Raw genomic sequence first — 24,231 nt, 5'->3', positions numbered from 1 at the left:
AGAGAGAGAAAGGATGAGAGGAGAGAGAGAGAGAGAGAGAGGATAAGGGGGGGAAGAGAGAGAGAGAGATAGAGAGAGAGAAAGAGAGAGAGATAGAGAGAGAGAGAGAAAGAGAAAGAGAGAGAGAGAAAGAGAGAGAGAGAGAGAGAGAGAGAGAGGAGAAAGAAAGGATGAGAGGAGAGAGGGAGAGAGAGAAAGGATGAGAGGAGAGAGAGAGAGAGAGAGAGAGAGGATAAGGGGGGAAGAGAGAGAGAGAGAAAGAGAAAGAGAGAGATAGAGAGAGAGAGAGAAAGAGAAAGAGAGAGAGAGAGAGATAGAAAGAGAGAGAGAGAGAGAGAGAGAGAGAGAGAGAGAGAGGGCGAGAGGTGGAGAGCTCGATGTTAACCAAGCGTGCATAAATACAACATACAACATTTAAATGACATTCAAACAACCTGCATGCTTTGTTGCTATGCAGATGTCTGAAAATGTTGCGCGGTAAGCGTTTAGCCGTACACGAGCCTACGAGTGCCACCGTTCTATAGTGTCCTCTATAGTATCCCCCTCAATTAAATGAGTGCATTTTTCCCGAGGTCCACAAGATGGCAACGTGGCAATCTCAATGCAGCCGCATGTGAACAGGGACTGGGAGCGGAGCGTCTCGCAGAGAGAACATTTCCCTTGCACAGTGTCAATGTGCACACGGGCCCACTCGGCTGCAGGCCCAGCAGTTTAAATTAAATGCGGTGCCGCCGCGATGTTCCACAGCCTTTGGTGCAGAGAGCAGAATGAGAAGGAGCCATACAGGGAGATAGGATCTTCAATTAGTGCCATAAGTATGGAGGTGACGGAGGCGGACGTGGAGGAGAGGAGCGCAGGAAGGAGAGAAGGAGGAGAAGAAAGAAACAAGGGGAGAGTTGGAGAGAGAATGTGGAAGGGAGGAGGAGAAACGTGGAGAGGACAGGAGGGCTGATGAACAAAGGGAGACGTGAGTGGGACTGACCCGGACTATCTGTGTGTGCTGTCGCTCTACTGCCAGGTGGAGGGCGGTCTGCTGGTTGACGTTCTGGATGTCAAGACTAGCGCTTCCCTGTGGTGGAGAACACAGAACCGTTAACACACACACAGACAGACACATACACACAGCATAATAACCGAATAAAGACATCAACTCCTTATGCCATTACGCGTAGAAATGCAATCTAACAGATTGCTTGGCTGAATTGCGATGTATTGAGGGACGAAGGAACAAAGCGCAAAAGCAAACAATTTGGGTAAAGGAAATCCCTAACAAGATTCACCAGTCTGGAGTCACAATACCTCCGCATTTCACCCATGCCTGCCGACACGGCAATACCTCCGGGGCGGGTCGGATTGCATTTCTACAACATCGCCGCGAGTGATTGTCATTTCCAATTGTGGGGCACCTCCGGCGTTGAGGTGCGGGGAGGGGGACGACGACGACGATAAGCACTGTGATCACAGCCAGGGCGCGGAGCGTCATGAGCAGCGGCCGCCCGGCCAGCCTGACCGCACCTCGCAGCCCTGCATGCGTGGGAGAGTGGGACCGACACTGCGACGCATGCTCCCTTGCGACAAGGTTGTCCCAGCCCCTCCTAACCACCACCACCACCGCCAGAAGCAGCGCCACCACCACCATCAACCCGTCCCTCCCAGGTACAGTGGGAGAGGTTGCAGCGGCTGCAGCAGCAAGCTGGAGGCTGCTGCTGCTGCAGCCTCCGCACCAGTACCTCCTCATTAACCCAGTTCCCCTGCCCTCGCCTCTGTCCGCCATACGGTCCTTTACGTGGCGGTCTCCTCCCTGGGCGCCGCCGCAATCTCAAAAGGGAAAGGAGCGCGGGGCTGTGATTGCGACGCAATGGGCGGAGGCGGAGGATATGAACGACCGGGCGCTGGGGAATAGCCCATGAGGCCTGTATGGATTCAATAAAAAAAAACTGCAATTACAGCGACTTCATGGTCCGACCTGAGCCTGAAGTGCTTCATAAGGTGGAAGACGCACTAAATGGCGCGTTGTCTGGGTGCGCCGTAAAACATGACAGCGCCGCGGCAGCAGAGGGGGTTACGGCGTCGCGTACGAAACAATTAGTATGGGCCCCACGCATGTGCTGAGACACCAACACCGCCTGTGTGTGCGCGTGATTTGTGAGTGCTTTTATGCATGCCTGTGCATGTGTGCGTGTGATTTGTGAGTGCTTTCATGCATGCCTGTGCATGTGTGCGTCTGCGTCCGTGTGTGTGGGAGCGCGCGCACGCTCACCTGGTGCACCAGCAGCTCCGCCACCTCCACGTGGTTGTTGAGGGCCGCCAGGTGGAGCGCCGTGTAGCCGTCGTCCTTCTTCTCGTCCACGATCCACGGCCGCGGCAGCTTGGAGAGCAGCACCCGCATGGCGCTGGGGGCAGAGGGAGCAGGGGAGAGGGGTTTGAGTGGAAAGAGTCGCTCAAGGTCAGGAGGCTGACGCCAGACTCCGAGGTTAGACGCGTCGGCCAGACGTGTGAACGCGTGGTCCGTGCGATCCGCGTGAGCTAAAGCTCACTGACAAGCGCCGCCTTGTCAGGAAGAGACAAGAGACGAAACCGCATCAGTTGCAAACAACAGAGCGTGTTGTACTGCGGGGGGGGGGGGGGAATGGTGCCTCTCTTTATTCGATTTCTCCAAATGTATATATACGTTTAAATTGTGATTCGCAGCAGCGTGCAGGGAGCCCACTCTGGTTCTGGGGGACGAGGATACTAAATCAAGCCGGGGACGTGACGGCTGGCCCCTGCAGAGCAACATTTGCATCCGTCTTTGAGCAGCACCAAGGCGCTGCGCGGGATTTCAGAGCACTGGCTGCCGCCTTCCTACAGCCCCTCTTTAAAAAAAAAAAAGAAGAAGAAGAAAAAAGACAGTGGACTCTCTCCCATGGTGATGCGCAAAAGTGCCCATCATCGTGAGGTAAAAATGGTAATTACACATGACTTAGCTGCGTTAACTGGTATCTCCTCTTGGGGAATGGAGTGAGACAAGGGAAAAGGAGCCGCGAGAGCTGGCTTTTGTATAAACAGTGGCGTTTAAACAAAATGTACAAAAGAGAGGTTGATATAAAGAGCCATTGAGCCCGCCTCCCGTCTGAAGGTCGTTGGCAGGCCGTACAACAGAGTGGGGGGGGGGGGGGGGGGGAAGAGAGAGAGAGAGAGAGAGAGAGACAGAGAGAGAGAGAGAGAGAGAGAGAGAGAGAGAGAGAGAGAGAGAGAGAGAGAGAGAGAGGGGTGAGAGAAAGAGAGCGAGAGAGAGCGAGAGCGAGAGAGAGAGAGAGAGAGAGAGAGAAAGGGGTGAGAGAAAGAGAGCGAGAGAGAGCGAGAGCGAGAGAGAGAGAGAGAGGCTCAGGCTGTGTAGGGCAACTGAGAAAGAAGGACAAGGGAAATGGGGAATCAAGAGTTGTCACCTTAACACAAGTTAGGGGAACATCATATGGGAGAGACCGAGTCCACGGGGGACATTTAAATGTGGTTCAATGTGTTCCCCCAGGCGGGCAGAGGGAAGAACTAGATGGATCCTGGTAGGAATGCGGTAAATGCATTATTTGGTCCTCCTAAAACCCTCCCCTTCAACACAAAAGAAAAGGAACAGCTATAAACTTGTGAAACTCCCCTTTAAGCCTGACCACATTGCATGACGTGCCAAGTTCAGCTGGACATCTCTCTGGGCACAACCATCCATCTTTCCACTTCTCCTTCACATCCCTCCTCCTCCTCCTCCTCCTCCTTGTTCCCTCATCATGGAGCACAAAGGCGGGCACGTGTAGCAGGCATGGGCACACCCTGTTATATACCTCAGAAGGTATCTACACCGCATGCATTAAAGAGGGGGAAAAAGGTTTGGACAAAAAGGCTTCAGCCACACCGGTGAAGAGCAGCAGCAGCAGCGGCGGCATATAGTAGTCAAGGGCTGGGTACACAATGTACGGTATAAAGCACGACGTTGGAGCCGGTTCTCACCGGCGGTGAGGAGGTCTAACCTTGGGTAGCCCTGAATAATCATGCAGGGCATATCTTTGAGCTGCGACAAAAAAAAAGGAGAGGCAGAGGAGGCCGCCGACTTCACCCTGTGACACGGCTCAACGGTTCGGCTCGCGGGGGGCGGGGGGGGGGGGGGGGGGGGTAGTGGCACACACCACGAGCAGGGGAACGAGGTGGGGGTTTGGAACAAAAATATGCATATACACTAAAGTAAAATAACTAGAGAAAAAAAGAGATGCATGTATAGAAAATAGGGGTAGGGAAGCAGGTGGCACTGAACTTGCAAGGGACGGCTGGCGCCCTGCAGGGTTCTGCTAAGCCTATGGCCCGTGTCTGCATTATTGTAGGCTAATGGACAATAGCACTATCAGCAAATGAAAGGCAGGCGCAGAGCGAGAGAGAGAGACGCAGAGAGAGAAAGAGAGCGAGCTAGAGAGCGCTAGACAGGCAGGCAGGCAGGCTGGCAGGGAGGCAGTCAGTCAGCAGCCTGCGCACGGACAGAAAGCCAGAACTGCCGTACTGCTGCAGTGATGAACAGCGCAGCACACTGATACCGAGCAACCTCGCTCTCCCATTCCTTCTCCCTCCCTCCCTCTCTCTCTCTCTCTCTCTCCTTCGCCCTCCCTCGCTCTCCCTCCCTGCCTCTCATTGCACCGAGGCTTACGCACACACCTGCATTGCTTGCAGCTATCTCCAACCACTTAAACGCGATAGCGGCCTCACCCTTTCCGCCTAATCGCTCATTCATGGTGTGTCCTCTCCTTTTCTGTGTGAAGCATTACGCCTGCTATAATGGAGATTTATCATTTCTTGGGGGACTTTCAAACAATTTGCGTTGCAGTGCTCCCGTTAGGCAGGTTGACACCTGATTGAGAAAATTATCGCAGATGACTTTGCCGTGTAAGATCATTGTCTGAATGCATTAGACATCATTATTGGTCGAATTGAACATACTTTCGACTCCACTTCCACCTCATCTACGCACTCCCCAATGAAATTGAATTGAAACACACTTCATGGACGCGTTGCTCATTGCCTGGCTTTTACCGTTCCCGAAAGGAACAAGAGCTAAACTCTGACGTAAACCCTTTGTTCTTTCCCTTTGCCTCGCCACTACTGCTGCATTCCTCAACATTTTCGTTGTTCCTGATTGGCCAGGAAATATCTCCTTTATGTAGCGCAAACGGCCAAAGCATGCTGATCCCTATGCCAGCATGATCTATAGGAGCAGGAGTGGCGCCTTCTGGTGACCGAGGCTGGCATTGCGGAATTGGGCGTCTCCCTGCTGAGGGGGGGGGAACCCCTTACAGTAGACACCTTGATTGACAGGCTGCCTGCCACGCTGGGCAGAATGGTCAGACATTAATATTAATGCCCCATGCTGCCACTGCTGCATTGCAGTTAAGCAATTTGCTGTGAAGAGCAACAGAAAAGAAAAAAAAGGAAAATCCTTATTTTGTGATTAATATTATTTTCATTGCTTTGTTTGTTTCGTTTTGGAGGGTAAAGAGCTGTCCAGAGTGGGGAGAGGGAAGGAAAGGATGGGGTGATGGTGGATGCAGAACGCTAATTCTCAGCTGTTGACCCTTTTACGTGGTACAGATGTTTGCTTTGCGATTTTGCGGAGTTTACATTAAGATTACTGGGAAATAAATTATTCATTAGAGGGAGAGATTGAAGGAGAGAGAGAGCAATGGTTGGAGTCAAGTGAGTGGGCTTCCCCTTCCACATACACCTTAAAGCTAAATCTATGGTCTGGATGGATAAGGGAAGGACACGAGCCAACGAAGGAGAAAAGCATAAAGAGAGGAGGAAAAGAAGGGGAACAAGAGATGGAGAATAGGGGAAAGAGTGGGAAAAGTTGATGCGGATGGTGTGAGAACGAGAGAGAGAGCGAGCGGGAGTGAGAGAGCAAAACGAAAGGAAGAGAAAGAGAGCAGAGGTAAAGAGGGGGAATGATGGAACTGGGTCACCCTGTAAGTCTCTCAGGAGCGCTATAACGGGTCTGTTGTCTTAGGATGCAATTTGTCATTGACCGGGTGCCCAGTGGTGCATGTGGGCATGTATGTAACTATATACCTGCATGTGTGTGTATGTGTATGAGTGCATGTGCACATTTTTGCTTGCCAGTGGATTGAGGCGTGGTCCAACAGAGTGTGCACGAATGCATCGGTGCAGGTAAAATAAAGAATGTAATGCATGTGCATGCGTATGTGTAAGTCTACCATTGAGCTTGTCCTTGTGCATAGAGGTGGCTTCAAGTGAGTCTACATAGGAGAGATGAGGAACTCTACACAACGCGTATGTGTGCGTGCGCGTGCGTGTGTGTGTAATGGATGACAGGGCCCTGCTGCTGCCCTCCGCTGGCTGACAGCCATCTGTGAGGTGGTCACTGGTAGCTGTTGCAACAGGAAGTGAGGGTTTCGGGGGGAGAGGACAATAACGTGGGCAGGACAGGGGCGAGCCAGGGACACTCAACATCTAGTCTCAGATGCATGGCCCCCGCCTAAACATATGGTACCTCTGATGTACAGGGGATGCGGCATACGTCTCCGCCTTAATTAAGCAGCTTCGAGCATCAAAATTAAAAGTGCATGTATATCACCCATCTGAAAGGCTTCACCTAACAACGCAGCCCAGCTGTCTCTGAGAAACTTGAAGACAAGCCCTGTGTGTTGCAGAGGGAAAGGGTGAGCGTAGCTTGCACTTATTGTCAATGATCTGCTGGGTCAAGCGTACAGATGAGAATTACTTCGGTGCTGCCCTGTGTTTATGCTAGTTGCCGCAAGCCACAAATTGAAACGGCTTTTTCCACATAAGTCGACCTCAGAGGATACATGGCGGTGTCAGCTTATCGGGAACCAAAATCAATAGCTTCAGGCCCTTTGAAATAGTGACCCCTATTCCCAGCAAATCATTCACAAACGCAACGCACCGATTACCAATCCCCAATACTGCTCCGGGGAGCCAAGTCCGCTCCATCATAAGTGAGGGTTTTGCACGGCAGAAAGCAGTTGGCCTATTCAGGGCGCTTTTTCAGTTGTTCTGGATCACATCTCGACAGTGAGCCTAACCAATCTGAATGACACTACAGGCTTGCAAAAACATACAAAGTGAAGACAAATAAATGATGCACACCAAACAACCTGCAAAGCAAAATGCTATATATAGACACAAATACAGAATTTATGAAATTGCCCATAAAAAGTGGATAACGAGGTGATAAAACAAAGGACAAATTGTATCTCAAGACAAATCTTTGGCATTGATGCCGGCGGACAAAAAGCAGCGCGCGTAAAGGACCGGTCACCAACGTACAAGACCCCTGCAGTGTACAGTAGGTGAAGACTTGCATCGCTGGGACTCGACGTAAAAAGAAGTGAAGAAAAAGATTTCATTACCCCGCTATGAGTCATTTCCACACTCGGCGTGACCTTACTCTGTCTTTGTATACCTGATGCCCCTGAGTGAGCATGCGTTTTATTAAGGAATATTTGCATAAATTAGGATGAGAGGTGGAGGGTGGGCGGGGGAGGGGAGATGGGGGTCGGGGCGGAGAAGGGGCTGACATGTGCATTTCTACAACATTCTGGGTTATCACCGTAGCGACGGAGGCTATGGCTGACGGCTCGGGAGGTTGTTGGGGAGGGGGGGGGGGGAGAGAGGCGAGCGTGCTTTCCTACATCTCTGGCCCCATTCAGAGGGCCATTGGCAGACGAAGGTGAGAGCGCATTGCACCTTGGCGTTAATTAGCCTAATATCGCCCAGGCATTATGGCCTGTCCTGATTCACAGGGATTTATGAAGACGGAGGCGCACAGACATTGCAAGGGGCCTGATGGCACACCTTAATGTCCCATTGGTTCTAGATGACCCAATTATTTTCCCACACTCTCGTCTTCCTGTACACTTCATTCCCCGCCATGCCATTGAGTAGAAGAAAAGAAGAAAAAAAAGCCTCTTTCCTGAACCGGCCGTAATACACGTCCATTAACCGGGGCTTACAAGAGTGCAAAGGAATGAAAACAAGCCAACATCGATCATATTACAACGAAAGGCCATCTACACCTCATGAATGCTTTATATTAGAGTTGGTTAATTGCATCATTATGTACAGTTTAACAGACTGTGTAACAACCATGTAATCACTGGTATATGAACTTCCATGTATGCCCCTGCACAGTCAGTAAGGGGGTCCTCATTGTTTAATACCCAAATGGATATTTTAGGCTGGTTTAAACGAGTCTGAAGTCAATGAGACAATAAAATGTAGTCACCTACATTAAAATTAAGAACACGCAGTTAACATTGGAGGCTTACAAGCTCGAAAAATGATTTCTGTTTAAAATATTAAGAGTTATAAGTGGTGTCCTTTGGCTATCAAAGTGTTAAAAGCGTGAATTGTTAAAAGGCCCATCTATGGTCTCATAGAGCCCCTCGCTGAACAGGTGTAACAACACCTGATCTAACCTGCCTCTTGTTCCTCCCACTACCTCTACTCCACTGCAGCAGCGACTGCGGCGGGTCAGGTTGATGGGGAGGAGCCCAGCGTTTCCTGTCGACACGGCGTTCCCTGAGACCACTCGGTATGGAACATCAGGCTGCATTTCCCTGTTTCCTTTTTGTTTTTTTGAAGGCTCAGAGGTTTCCAGGCAGAGATAAATACAAACCAGCACGCTTTAGATCAATGGCTGCATGGCAACGGGGACGGGCAGACTGCCTGAGAGGTTCTCATCATCCCCAGGTCTCACCATAAATCTACCGCTGTAAATCTCCCTCAGCCTGCCTCTGATCCACTTCACACCACCACCACCCTCTTAGGCTTGTAAGGAGGACTACCTGCTACGCATAGGCCCAGGCCAGCGGTGGAGGCCTAAAGTGCCTCTTAAATCAATACCGCAGGAGGGGGGGGGGGTCCAACATATAGGGCTGCAGAAAAGGAAAAAGCAATTGGCGGATGAAGAAGAAAGAGGGTTAAAAAACCCAGCGTTGCTGAAACATCGCCGCTGGTCATGGGGTTCTCCGCCACCGTCGGGCACACATGAGGAGCATGCCGCTGAGACTCCCAGCGCCCATGTTGGTAATTAACATCCAGCGTTTGCAGAGGGAAATAATGGGGAGCAAAGGGCCCCGGTATCAGCCACTGTTTGCCGTAAGCGCTGAGACAACAAGCCATATGCCCCAGAGCCACGCGCCAAATTGTCTCGCAGCTAATTTGCTGGAGGAATGGGGCTTGCATGAATCTACATGACATGGGTAATGCGAGGGTTCACGTGGCACCGTGCCGTTTCATGGCGCTACAGATGGCACAAGAAGGGCTTTTTCTTGTTCTCCGTGGATGCAACCGTGTCTAATGTCACCAGCAGGAGTCTTGTACTGTGGCTTTTCCATTTATTATCTTGTTCACGCTCACACACACACACACACACACACACACACACACACACACAAACAAACAAACAAACAAAAACAACTTCAAAAAGCTTATCCTCTCTGACCTGTCACGCCACATTCGCATCCTGGCCATCGAATTTACAGTGGCTGGACGGGTTACCAAGGTAACCTGAGCTGCATTATTCATTAGCTGGGCCTGGTTGAGATGTGAACACGGGTCTGCACGTGGCCCTTGGAGGTTTGCTAAAGACATTGTGATGTACTGAAGACATAAAATGGAAGCTGATGCGCATGCTTGCACACACACACACACACAGGGACCAGGAACACGCACACGGACACAGACACACACTGAATGTAATCAAACAGAGGGCAAACAATGTTATTTGGAGCCAATTCAACAATCCCCAACATTGCGTTGCGTCCATTCAAATGACTGTTTTTTCATCAGCGTTGACTGCAGCAGCAGAGCAGTGTTGACGTCAGGGTGAGGACACAAACTTACTGAGGAGCATTAAGCCGTTGGCATTTTAGTACCGTCAAGTGAACAAATAAATTCCATCACTTGTTCCAATCCATCAAGCCAAGAGATAAACTATATTTGTTTTATAAAATGGAGGAGGCGGGAGAAAATATTAAAGATGCCCAACAGCTGGGCAGTGGAAGTATATAACTTCGCTCTGTCATATTTACTACCTGCATAGCTAAGGCACTTAAAGGCAGCTGCCACAAATAAACCTAGCTCTTTCTAGGTTTGGCATTCTCCGCCCGGGACAGCACTGCTCATTCAGCTGCTGCAGAATGCTCTTTTATCTGGACTCTATAGTCACTTTAGCAGGGCTTTCTTTATTTGCTCGGGTCCTTCGTGAAGTCCTTCCTGACATCCCTTACATCTATTTAGTTTACATTGTCTCCTTTATCTGTCAGCCCGCGCCTGCTTTCCCCCTTTTCATCCTGCTATGCTGCTCTCATCCCTCTCTCCCTCCCCTCCCATCATGTAAACAGATGCTCGGATGCTTGGTGTTCCTCCATGCCTCGGATGGAAAAGAGCATTACAGCATGGCGGAGCTTATCTATTGGCTAACAGCCACCGTTGGCCCAGCCCCCAGAGGGTGTGCGCATCTTCTGATTGGCTGCGGTAGAATTGGGGGATTGTATTAGCTTGTCCTCTGGCTGATCTGTTGGACCGGTCCCAGCGCTCAGCGAGGTGGATGCTAACATGGCGGCGGAGCCCGGGGATTGTTTCAGAGGGCCGGTTCTGAATGCGATGGCTCGCTGCCCTGGCCCCGCTCCGCTGCCTGGCTGCCACCTTCAATTAGTCACCTGGATAGGAAAGTCCAATTGCATTAAAGGGTAATGAAATTAACTATGGAGATAAATCTCTCCGGCCTCGACTACGTCTGAGTCTAGGATGTCGCTCTTTTTACAGAATAATATATTCTGTGATTGCGGAACAGTTGGAGTGAATAAAGACATTGTCTCACAGAGCTCTATAATGGCGGCGCATTTGGATTCCAGAGGTGGCATTGGCCACATCGCAAAGATAATTTATCTTTTAATGAATTACAACCAAGCACTTATTCTCCTGCTCTCCTTTGACAATGCTAATCATCTGCACCATCCAGTCATAAAGAATTATCCTATATTACCCAATAGAAGAAAACAAAGCGGATGCGGTCTGACTAGGCAGATTCACACACACAGACTAATTGCCCGTTGCCTATTGTCTGGCATGAGACATTTACCTTTGGTCCTCAATGCAGACACCAACACGACACAAACGTCTCTCTAGGTGTCATCCGTTTAAAGTGACGGGGAAGCCACGCTAGACGCTTCACTCCTGCCCTATATGAACAGGCAGGCATGCTAAGCGAACACAACCACCCTGCATAGGTCAGACGCAGTGTACAAACACGCAGCGTACAGTTTTACTCCCACCGTCAGGCAATTACGCACACCAGCATAACTGCTTCATTGGTCGATTTGCGTCGACTGAATCGGAGCCCGCTGGTGCACACGCACACACCGACAAGCACAGACACAGACACATGCATGCAAACTGGCCTGCAGATAGGTGTTTATAAAGTGTTTATGAGTCACTCAAGCAGCGGTATGTGGCGCCGGTGGGGTACCGTAAAAGATCAGAGACCTGGGAGGGCAGCTTCCGCCCGCAGTACTGCTGGAGTTTAACAATTAGAGTGGAGGATCACAGGCTCTGACTGCCTCCGTCGGCTTACCTACCTATCCAGCACTCAGGTAGAGCTGGCCCATTCATAAATCACTTTTATTTTCAACTCCCCACTCAGTGGCTTCCACTCGCCCACCGCCGCCACCGCAAGCCTCCCCGCCTAACGGTGCCCAGTGTAAGGGAAGGAGGAGGAGAGAGAGGATTGGAGCCGGGCGGTGATCGAGGGCGGGGCACGGTACAAAGACTGAGGCTTGGAGTGATAAAGCAAGCAGGAGGGAGAGCCGGAGATTAGTGCGAATAAAAAAAATAAAAAAAAACGAGACTCATTAGAAGTGGCTGTAATCCTTCTGTGATGTTGACTTTTAGACAGACGCACGCAGAGGAGGAATTAAGGCCATGCCTGAAGGAGCTGGCCAGGGCTCACGTTTCAGCGGTGGGCTGCGTGCAGGGCGGCGGCAGAGGGGAGAGTGCGGGTTGTTCTCGCCGACCAAGCGCCCCAGAGGTCCCCATAGTAGACCTTCCCCTCCGCCCACCTCCCTTCAGATGGACCTCCTCGCGTCAGAGAACTGACAGAAACCTCGGCCATATAGCTGTTGATCTGGAAGCCCCACCACGGAGCCTGAGAAACGCTGAGTTTGTTCCTGCCGTCAGATAGGGTTCTACCTAACAGAACTCAATATGACGGGGAGCCAAGATCCCCGTTTAACAGCCTTGAGCAAGACTGCGCGGCACAGAACGGGGCGCTCCACCCCTTTATCCAATGAAACAAAACAAACCATCCATTAGTGCGCCCCCTTTCTCATTGATCGATTAACTGCTCGGCTAAACATTCAGCCCAATACTATTCATCATGAAGGAAGGATGTATGCTGGATTTAGGGGCAGATGGGACGCCTGGCTGTAATTGAGATTAAACTGGTGGGTTGGTGGGTAGGAAAATGCAAGGAGGATGCACAGAGGAATGGATGTACACCACCAGGCAGGGGTGCAGTCAGCGCTGAGTGCTGCAGTGGACTGCTGAAAGTTGAACTCTGCTCACTGACGTACTATTTCAAAACGTAGAGTAGACGGGTGGCCATTAGGAATACACTTTTACTAGCATCCATAAAGGGAGTGTGTGTTCTCATGTGTGCATGGCTCTGGCATGAGAGTGCCACTGTCAGGGATTCGCGGCAAACCCGAAAGTTATGGTCAGATTTGTTTAAAGGGGTCTACAAAAAATTGGAGACTGCTGGGAGAATCCCCCCACCCCCTCTCCCCGCCCCAATAACAGTTGGCCGTCCACAGCTGCCATATAGGCTTCTGCAGTTCTGCACTTTCATTGGCCATGTAAGGTCAGGTTTTGAGCAGACACATTAGCCTGGAATCCATTCCACCTGGCAAATGGTCAATTCTTGTAATAGCTGTAAAGATAATGTAATCGAATGGCAATAAATTGCACGCGACAATGCATTAATTGAATTGCACACTTAAATTTATGCAGAATCCTCCCCCATAAAAGGTGGCCTAGGAGATAATTGTGAGTGGAGAAGAAAGTATGCTAGTGAGCTTGTTTGAGGGAACATCAAATGAATCACCCGATACGCAGTGAAGGGGGAGAACTCAATCAGGACGCATCCTGTTTGACGACACTTCACTCTGCTCCCTGTATACCCGCTGCATCTATGGCGTGTCGGGAGCCATCGCAAACGCTCTCAATTTCACTGACAAAAGACAATAGCCGTGGCTTGGTTTCCATAGGATTACATGCGAGAACACATAACGGTAAATGGTGTGCAAAAACCCATTAGCATACACGTCCTGGGGCACCGTGTGCTCCAAACAGGGGAGGGGTGATGGGCACAGGACTGGTGAGCTGTCATTGAGATAGAAGAGGTGAGAGAGGAGGAGAAAAAAAAAGTGAACGTGGAGAGAGAAAAAAAAAAAAGAAGAGAGGGCACAGAGGACGTTTATGGTATACAGTATAGATGTGCCCTGCGATGAGAGCGACTAATTAAACAGATTCTTCCGTGGCTGTGCCTCGGGATAGCTTGAAAAAGAAACGTGAAAATTAATGAGCTCAAAAAAGACGAAGTGGCCAGAACTTATCAGCACCTCGGAGGTGAGCCCGCCGCCCGACCCACTACGAGACCGGAATGCATTCGACTCCTGAAGGTGAGAAAATTAAAAGACGGACAGCGCCGGCACGTCCGCCCGCTCCAACGCATGCGGTAGATGCCCCACGTGCGCTCAATGCACCTCCTCACGTTTCTTAAATACGCAGAGCGGTTCTAAGTATAGAGCGTCGCAGCAGCAGCAGCAGCAGTAGCAGCAGCCTCACAGGCAGCCTCGACCATAAGCAGTGTGCTCCGGCTCCATTCCAGAGGGGATGGTCGTGAGAGACCCGACACACAAAAGGAGGGGAGCGGACGAAGGTGGGGGTCAAGAGGACATCGAGGGAGATGGTGTGCAGGGCGGGGGGTTGGGGGGAGGTGTGTTGCTGTTGGCAGAGTGGTTGGGTTGTAGTGGAGAAGGTGTTGGAGGATATAAAACAGCGAAGGGGGGGGGGGGGGGGGGCGTGGCATCCCGAGTATACAAGCGGAACCATGGGAGAACACTTTATTTGGAGCGTCTAAAAATAGTGTGGCAAACGGCAGCGGGACCTAGCTGGCCCTGCTCTCCCCTGCCAGGCCGTTGGCACTGATAGGTAGGGGGCCACAGGAGAAGCCTCCTGGAGCCTGTGGAAGCAGCAGCTGCTTGGGGGAGGAGAGGGGAGGGAGTGGGGGTATGGAGGAGAGCGATAGAGGGGGCGGGTGGGGAGGGAGGAGAGCAGAGGAAACTATTTTTTGCACTGCTTGACTAAATATGGTCAATGGAGGTAGAGAGAAGACACAGGAGCAGCCCGGCAACAGGGGCTGTCGCGTGCTTCAAATGCTTGGCCACAAAGCGCTTACCATTTAGCTTAGCTTCCCGCGCCGCAGGAAGGGAATCCGCCCGCCTCTTGTTCCCCTTTTATTCTGGCTACCGAGATCCGCACGCCCTAACATCCACATGTACCACCAGCACTCTGTTTTATAAGGTGACCGTGTGCTATCCAGGAAGCCTCAAGGGGAGCATAGTTAATTTGAAGATATGAGAAATGTTAGAAATCTGTTTTATTTTAACTGCATGCAATTTCTCCAATGGTGACTCAATGACTGGTGCTTAATTAATGGCCATTAAAATAAGCTTAGGCTGTCAGCAGCAAGAAAAGCTAGTTGGCTTTGTCCTCTTTCTGCTCTTACACATTCAGAAAACCTCCTCGCAACCATGTGTGAAGTTCCAACTGAATAATAAAAAAGTGTGTTTTAGGAGCGGAGGCGCTGGCGTCGGAATAAGAACAAGGCAGGACGGAAGGACGTTTGCCTTCTGCACTTTCTGCCTCCCCCACAGACCAGGGCATCCTCCCAAGCTCTCTCCCTCTCGCTCTTCCTCAGAATGCACATGATGGAGGGGAGTGCTGCAGAGTCCCCCTCCACCACCACCACCACCCTCCTCCTCCTTTTTCTCCATCCCCATCGCCTTCTCTCTCACTCACTTCCTCTCCCTCTCTCTCCATGCGTGCTCAACGACTTCCCTGCTTCTTAGGTATGGGCTTGCGCGTTTGTGTGGGAATGCATGTGTGCATGCTTGCCTGTGAACACATTCTCTCCTCCTCCTCCTCCTCCTCCTCCTCCTCCTCTGCCCGACTCTGGCACGTGTAGCCCCCTCCGCTCCACCCCCCCCTTCTGGAGAAGCTGATTCAGCGAGTCAGGCGTGCGCCCTGCACACACGATGGCTGCAGCAGCTGGATCCCTCTCTAGGTCATTATGGCTCTCCCTCTCTCACTCTCTCGCTCTCCACCACGGGAAATAGGAGCAGGAGAGGAGGAGAAGAGAGGAGGGGAAAGGAGATGAAGAAGAGCGAGAGAGAGAGGGAGGGAGAGAGAGGGGAGGAGCAGCCCAGAGAAGAAACTGATCTGACAGGTAATATATGCTCCCTCTTTTTGCTTTCGGACGAGAGTGTCAACCGACGGGGCCATGCCGTCTGCTGTCCTGTCCTCTCTCCCCCTCTCCCTCTCTCTTTCCCCTTCTCTCTTTGTCCCTCTCTCTCTCTCTCTCTCTCTCTCTCTCTCTCTCTCTCTATATATCTATATGCCTCTCGCGCTCTCTCCGGACTCGATCAGTTGTTAACCGCATGGCTTGACTTGGAGTCGCGTAGTCGGAAGGGGGGAGAGGAATTCACAGCTCTGCAGCACAGGCGGCAGCACCGGGACACAACTTAACCAGCACCAACACCTCTGGGCTTAATACTCTGCTTACATTTCCTCGTTTTGCCGAAGAGAGGAAGAAGAGGCTTTTTCTTTTCTTTTTTTGTATGGTGGGAGGGGGCGGGGGAAGAGACAGGTGCAAGGAGAGTGACAAGTGAGGTTGGGGAGTAGCCATGGTCCACATGGATTTCAGCCTATTCTCTCCCTCTTTCTTTCTCTCCCTCCTGTTTCGCCAATGCTGTAGTTCTTTACTTTTGCTCATCGCCCTTATATTGCTTGCTGCCTAACACTCTTCACTCTCTCTCTCCCTCCTTTCCTCCTGCTACTTCTTGCCCTTTCTTCTCTCTCCCTCTCTGTTGTTTCCGGCACTTGCTGGACATGCTGCAGCACTGGAGCTCCCTGCCTCATTAGCCTTCATGGTTGCAGCCCCGCCGCTATCTAATGACGGACTCGTTAACTCAGACCCACACTGGTGTGGAGAGACATTCCCATGGGCATAATGCGCCCTCTGCGACAGACGCCTCCCAAGACTTTTTTTTTTGCTCTACCAACCAAGGGATACAATACGGATTGGGACTCCTGCACGCTAATCCAAACTGAAACTTCCACTCAACGAAACCGAAACCACCTTTTCCAACCCCCGTGTTTTTTTTTTTTTCTGTTGCAAACTACAGATGTTGTCGGCAGATGGGCAGAGCTAGTGGGAGGGGGAGGCAGTCTTTGATGGACGGGTGGGAAGTTGAACAGGAGTTTGTCTTTAGGAGGAATGACGAAGCACCAGTGGGGTAATGGACGGCAGGACAGGTCAGGGTGAAGCGGATTGGGTGGCACACAGCTGTGATGTGTATTAACACAGATGTGACAGAGAGGAGCAGGGGGCGGGGGGAGATGGGATGTCGGGCAGGAACGGATTGCCGTGCGGATGTGTGTCACTGGCTGAACCCACATCACTTAGGGTGGTAACCTAGTTTTTATCTGTCCCTCTCTCTCTCTCTCTCTCTCTCTCTCTCTCTGGTCCAGTTTGATTTAAGCTAGTGGAAACACGCGGGGCACGCGGCACAGCAACGTAATCATCCAGACTGCAGCGGATAAGAGCGACGCCAGGCTTAGTGGCGTGCTTACGTTACCGCGACCTCTGGTCCGACTGGCGGGAGAGGGCGTCACCCCCCCTCCCAACCCCCATCCCACCAACCCCACCCTCCACTTTCCTCTCCTATTCGCTCACACTCTCGGGTGGCTGTGACATTTCCTAAACAGGACGTCACACCTTGACGACGGGCGATCGTCCACCCCGCCATCTTGGTGGCGATCTCCTCGTCGGAACACGCCAAGGCGTATTGCGCTTAAATATATCGCTCGCCCAATCTCCCTTTTACGGTTATCGTCCACATTCCCCTTCCAACTCTCCCCCCGCCGTCTAAAGCTGAGGATAGTCCATCCTTCCATTTTGTCCTTCCACCCGCAGCCTGGGTGTTCAGGCCTGGGTGACGGCAGAGCGGGGACGGGGGACTGCTGACTTGTGGAATGTGTTGGTCAGTGGCAAGGATTCATTAGAGACTCACTGAACATTTTGCGCAGACATGCAAATGGTTATTGATCCATTACCCACCGCTTCAATAAAGTAGCTGGTGTGTGTGTGTGTGTGTGTGTGTGTGTGTGTGTGTGTGTGTGTGTGTGTGTGTGTGTGTGTGTGTGTGTGTGTGTGTGTGTGTGTGTGTGTGTGTGTGTGTGTGTGAATCTATATATAGATCTATCTATATATACACAAACACACACACACACACACACACACTGACAGGTGCGCCGGCTGTGCTAGGGAGGGCTAAAGAGACAATATAATGTATGGAGAGGCGAGGGGTGAGAGCCGGAGAGAGAGAGTGAGAAAAAGAGAGAGAGCGAGCGAGAGACACTGGGACCGAGAGAGACTGGGGGGTGGGAGTATTGGGTGGCAGCTAGTGGTGGGGCCACGGCCAATCCACAAGTGCTGAGCGAGCATTAGCGCCTGCATGTGACCTATGGCCTGCCTCCTGCGCCTAAAGCCCAAATCCTGCTCACAATAGCTTCCTGTTCCACTTGGATCGCCCCCCCCCCCCTCGTTTTTCAAACATCAGCAGGCGCTCCGGCCCACGGGCCACTGGGGACGTCGCTGACACGGGGGAGAGAGACGAGTGAGGGACAGGCCATGGGGGAGGTACACGCTGTGCTGGGGGAGGCGACGGGAAGAGGGGGGGGGGGGGGAGTAGAGGTAGAGGGAAGGAAAGAGGGAGGGGAGAAGCTGTAGGTGGGGGGAGATTAAGAGAGAAAAAGAGAACGCGAGAGGAGGGAGAACGAGTATGAGAGGGAGTGGGAGGGGAGAGGTGAGAACAAGCAGCATGTCAGTGGGACCATTAGGCTGGTGGGTTCTCCCGCGTTCCCAGGACACGGTGCCGATGCTCGCACGAGGCAGGGGGTTCCAGGCGAAGAACGCGAAGGGGGGGGGCGCGGGGGGCGGGGAAAGGACAAGGACGCGGTGCACCACGGAGAAGGAGAACGGGAAAGAGTCTTCCTCCTGCCATCTTCACCTCGCCGGACAGCCGTCTCCCGATTTTTAATTTTTAGTCCTTTATTTATTTTGGAAGAAGAAGAAAAGGACCACCCACAACTAGTGGAAATGAGAAGCAGCGGCGCTTTAAACATTGCCCCCCGCCCTCCGGGTTTTAATGGTTTGTCCCAGTTCTCTGGAGGACAGCAGGGGTCACCAGGACAGTCTGTTATGGTATGGACCACAACACCTCTGAATCAGTCGCGGGGGTGGGGGGGGGGAGGGAGGGGAGGAAGGAGAGGGTGGACCAGTGGTTCAGCCCTACATGGCCACTAAAAAAGGAAAGCCTTGAGCTGAATTTATGCTCAAAGTCACTTCACGGTGCAGACTGCCATACTTGGGAAGGAAGCACAGGGAGGAGAACATGTTCTGCTCGTAACTTCCTTGACGTTGGTGAAAGGTGAGAAAATGTGATGTCTTGAGATTGCCTCCTTGGTGTACATACTTCTTTATGTGCCCATATGAACATATGATAGCTATGGAATGTAAAGAAGTATGTATTCCTGGCGGGGCGCGATTCCTCACGCATGGAAAATGATGTTGGACAGAGATGCCTTAGACTGTGTAATGCACTGTGGAAACTGTTAATGTGCCTGTATGCGTGTGTGAAAAAGAGAGAGAGAGAGAGAGAGAGAGAGAGAGAGAGAGAGAGAGAGAGAGAGAGAGAGAGAGAGAGAGAGAGAGAGAGAGAGAGAGAGAGAGAGAGAGAGAGAGAGAGAGAGAGAGAGAGAGAATGTGAGTGGTGCAGGGCTCATACATTAGCTATACTGGCTCTGGGCAGTCTTACTGCAGCAATAATCGCTGTAGGGGACTTACTGCTTTCTCAAACTGGCTGACTTGGCCGATAAAACAAATTCTCTCAATTGAGCAATGCCAAAAGCACTTGCGCAAATTGCATGGGGTGCAGATGAAAAAGACAGCAATCGAGTGTTTCAGCAAGCCCTGATTTACTGATAGCCATGTAAATTAATTGAGTGACTTCATTCGCCCACCTGCACCCGCTGAAAGGCCTGTCAATGGGCCTAGGAAATTGCCGTTAAGAACACGGCCCTCTCTTTCGTCAGTGTGTGGTTTTACTGCATTGGCACCCTTGTAATGCGACCAGCTGAAACTTAGCCCCAACTTGGGCAAGTGGGGCAGTGTGACAGAGCTGCCCGTGCCTAATAATAATACTGTTATATTTTCCAACGGGCCCACACTGCTTACTTAGGTGAATCAAAGGGCGGTGAGCTGGCCAGCAGCTCTGCCATCGTCTACGCTGGCCTTTTTTTGTATTTATTACATGCAATTTATAAAAGAACGGTGGAGAGCTGCTGAGGAAGCAGTTTGTGGAGGCGTTGAGGCCGCGGCTGGCCAGTGCTGTATCATATAGCTGCTCTGTTACCTATACTGCACCCCCCCCCATCACCCCCACCCAAACCCACACCCACTCTCCCTCCATCGGCTGCCCAATCCTCCCCTCCCTGCCTCCCCCGATTCCTGCTCCCATTGTTCACGTTTGCTACGCTTGCCAAATGCTTTGCTGTGCCGCATGGCGGTCAGATTAGGCCGTCGAGAAGTGACAATGCAGGATCAGGGTCGACTCTGGCCTGTCAGCTGATTTCCAATTGTCAACCGCTTCAAGCAAATAATGGCAACAGAACTACGGACACAGAGGGAGGGAAAGTGTGGGGAGGGGGGGTTGCCTATTCATATCTAGCACTTTCACCTTTTCTAATACCTTTGCTTCCCTCGCCGGCCCCACACTGGATCATGAACAGGGCCTGAATTAGCTTCAGAATTGGATCACTATTCCTTTAACCCCTCTGCGGTAGAAGCAGTAGTGTTGTCTAGGGCATTTGAAATGACTTATGTTTACTTTGTGAAATATAGGAGCAAACACTAAAAAACTAATTTGATTGCGAATGTAATCTATTTTGCGTGAACAAAGCAAGCGTGGTATATTCGATTAGCCGATTAACATATTTTTTTACTATTTGCATTTATATCCGTTAGTCTAGCATTGTTGAATCTGCAATGCAGACTAATTAAGACCCTAACTGTTATTAATCTCTGTTTAACTACATGACATCTCAAAGGGGACGGGATAGCTTTGCTAATAGACAATGTTCTACGAGGGTGGCTGTATCCTGGGAGGCCGGCACAACGTACTTTAAAAAAATCTGCGTCACACCCTGTGCAGTGTAGAGACAGCAAGCCTTTATATACACAAGTGTTCCTACGGGCTCACTCATTTCTTTAAAAACCAAAACACTTGATTTAAATTAGATTAATATTCTGTGTATGGCGTCACAACCAATTCCATTTTATGTGAAGGATGTAAAGCGGAGGGGAGATTCTTAACTGCATTTCTATTTCACTGGCATCTAGGGAGCCAGATAAAATAAATTAAAGCAGACCACAGAAATTAGGGTTCGCAGCGCACTCTTCCCATATTCCATTTTTTGCTTCAGTTAAGTCATATTTGATGCATGAAGACTAAAATGGAGGGAGCACTGTGGGTTTTAGGAGGGTCGAAGATGGAGGGCTAACGACAGACAGACCTTGAATCAAATATTAACAGACTGCAAAACCAATTCCGAGGCCCGGCTTTTACTAAACGGTTGCTAGACGAATTTAAATTAACCAAACCCAAGAAAAAAAAAACGAAACATTTCTAAAAGACAATTGTGCGGTATATTAGATGCTCCTAATTAGAAAGATAATTGCGTCTCTTTAACAGATATCCCACAAACACAGAAAAAACAGCCTCTGCTTCTGAATAGGTTTTTCTGCATTCTTATCCCCATTTCATGCGCTCTTTCAGGTCAGGCCTCCGTTTGTCTGCCTTGCTTCTCCCATGCCATTCGTTCAGGTATGGCCTGCTCTATCAGCGCTGCTTTGTCAGGCCCAGAGCGCATGGCTTGTATTGACCGGCCCAGCCCAGCCCCAGGAGTGGCGGTGACCCGCTTGTCTGAGTGACACCCACAGCAGATGCTGACATTATCAAATGCTCGACGCCTGTCGCGCCTTCTCGCTTCTCTGCCCTGTTATGGCCAGTGTACGAAGCCAGAGTCCCGGCCACCTGACGTGGTGAAGTGGTCGGGGGGCATGTGGGTGTGTGTGTGTGTGGGCGAGCGTTGGAGTGTATGTTACAAATAGAACTGCGCCTGGCGTGCCATATCAAGCTGGCCCTGTGCTGACCTCCATCGTGTCTACAAGCGGCTCAGTCTATCCTTCAGCTGTCGTTGGTCACTCAGAGCTCATGGACAGGAGAGGAATGAGGGAGGGGGGGGTAGGGAGAAGCATAGTCAATAAATGTAAGAGCTGACTAGGCTTCAACTGCCGTGTGCAAAATGCTCCCAATGAACCTTTAGCATTGATTAAAGAAGCCCAGAAAAGAAAAAGACCCACGCAATGTGCAGCTGTGGGTTTCTTCAGAGCCTTCTGGCCTCAGTCACTGTCAGAGTGTGCCATCTGAAACATCTCGTCTCTGGGACTTAATTGACTGTTCCAAATTAATGTTGTGACTTATCACCTGAGGGTACTGTTTCAGGAGCGCTGCGGAGAAGCAGTGTGGGAGCGAGTCATCCGGTGTGTGTGTGTGTGCGCGTGTGTGTGTTTGTCTATTGGCCGTCCCAGTGACCAAGGCAGCAGTATGTTGATGGCAGGGCCCATCTGTCAGAGCCTGTAATTGCTACATGACTCCGGGACATTTGACTCAAGTGCACCGCCACAGATTATTATTATCCTTTTCTTGGGCTACTATTTTTCTCCCTATCTAGAAAGTTGTGGGGGGTGCTGGTTAAACTTACAAGATAGCAACGAGGATAAATAGATTGGCTGGAAGGCAGAGGGTGTGAGAAGTTCTGAAAGGTTGACTGAGTGCAGCTGTGTGTGTGTGTGTGTGTGTGTGTGTGTGTGTGTGTGTGTGTGTGTGTGTGTGTGTGTGTGTGTGTGTGGCATGCTATATGTAAGTATGCGTCAGACAGATTGAAAGTGAGCAGAAAAAGAGATGGATGGGGCTGTCTGAGTGTAAACGTGAAGCCTGTCGACTACGGTTTTGAAAAGTGTGGTTAAAGATGCAGCCACTCCTTTTTATTTTGCACTGTGGGTTTCTATGCAGACTGCTGGTAAGACAACTATCTATAGGCCAGGCTGTATCGCGAGAACGCTTTACCACCAAGTTCCCGCACCTGTCCCCGGAAAGTGTGATCCACAATGCTTTGCTAAAGCTGGTAAAATGGAACCAAATCACCTCTTGAATGGATTTGGTCCCCTTCAACCAGCTGTAGCTATGCTTTGATGACTACAGGAGCTCCCTGATGCCGTGTGCTCTTAAGTGTTACAATTAGCCCTCTAACCACCTTCAAGACGACCAGAGCGATGCCGCCGGGCACCAACTGAAATCATATGTGAGTGTTGTATTGATTCCCTCCACGTGTATCATGTAAAACCTGTCTCTTAATAAATGGAAAAATAAAATAACTAATCCCACCTTGAAGACTATTTTTCAGTAAGGCTCACTTTTTCTTTTCGAGCGTCGCATTTCATTACCGTCTCTAAAATAGTAGGGGAGTGAAGGCATGCTTACCGCATGCACCAATTCAGGACGCGTACCCCTCACATGCCAGCGTGTGAATGTGCAACTTAAGACAACTCAACCTAAGCAACTGTCACTGGCTGATAAGAGTAAATTACACTGTAGGGGATTTGAGGGAGAAGTTGAAGCTGAAGAGATATATCGCCAAAATAGCACAGTGGGAATACAATAACACTGTAAAGAGTAGATCTAAAGCAGAATTAGGAGTGTTAAAACGAGACAATGGAGATTGTTCACACACACACACACACACGCACGCACGCACACACGCACTATGGTCCACAGTGCCCCGGAGTGTCCTGTCGTGAGACTGGACCTGGAGGAGGAGATTAGAGCCAGATGCTCCAGAGGACAGCAGCTGAATGCACAAATCACAGGAGCACACTTCTTTCTCTAGCTTACACACACACACACACACAAACAAACACCGGCACGCACGCACAAAGCTAGTGCCGCAGTGTATGCAGACAGATCAAACTGAACTCAGAACATGCAGTGTCCCCTGCCCTTTTTGTTTCGTCTTCATCCCTCTCCCTTCCTTTCTCCTTCTCCTACCCGCTCGCTCTCCCCCTTTCGCACTACTCTCAATTTGTCTAATTTGGCTGACAATTAAGCGCGTGTCAAATTGACCTTGGGGAGAGGTAAAGTGAAGGGAAGGGGGTTTTACAGGTACTGAGTAACTGACGAGTAGCTGACGAGTGAAATAAAGGCACGACCAGAAAGCGAGGGTTAGACTGCAGATACTGCAGTTCTCCAGAATGAGCCGGAGCCAGGGCTCGGCGTAGTTCCCAGCATTTACACATTTTCTGTGTATGTGGGAAAATTGACAATACATTTTTTTTTTCTAATACAAACTAATAACGCAGCCTTACTTGGCATGCATACACCTGCACCGCGGCATTGTGAGCGTTGAACTAAATCCATGAAATTCCAAATGATAATATTCTAAAAACATTTTATTTTTATAATGAACAGTTTATGCCATGGTACAATCCACGTGTCCAGTGTGACGGGGGCAATCAAACACAATTACGGCAAAACTGACTAGACCTCATCCAGATCAGCTTAATCTGAACATGACGGGAGGGAGGGGGTACGGGGGTAGAGGGATGTGGCGATAAACTCCTAATTCCACAAAAACCCATGGCGGAGAGCGGGAATGCAGACGGGCGCCAGAGGAACGCAAACACTCAGCCCGTTTCCACACAGTCGTCTCTCC

At 50.7% G+C, this 24,231-nt stretch overlaps 1 protein-coding gene across 3 annotated transcripts in view; it reads right to left on the bottom strand.

Annotated features, from left to right (window-relative positions):
* Positions 1-24,231, bottom strand: part of mib1 (MIB E3 ubiquitin protein ligase 1) — a 57,662-nt gene that overhangs the window by 12,327 nt on the left and 21,104 nt on the right. For all 3 annotated transcript variants that reach the window (XM_079751078.1, XM_079751079.1, XM_079751080.1), the window contains exons 13-14: positions 2,261-2,393; positions 983-1,069 (exon numbers count right to left, since the gene is read on the bottom strand). In XM_079751078.1, coding sequence (XP_079607204.1) covers positions 983-1,069; positions 2,261-2,393 — 220 coding nt within the window. The remainder of the gene's footprint in view (positions 1-982; positions 1,070-2,260; positions 2,394-24,231) is intronic.

This window comes from Pollachius pollachius (assembly GCF_949987615.1).
Source record: "Pollachius pollachius genome assembly, chromosome: 14".
NCBI classification, from domain to species: Eukaryota; Metazoa; Chordata; class Actinopteri; order Gadiformes; family Gadidae; genus Pollachius; species Pollachius pollachius.
Note: the sequence above shows the minus strand (reverse complement) of the source record. Positions and strands in the feature narration are given on the sequence as shown.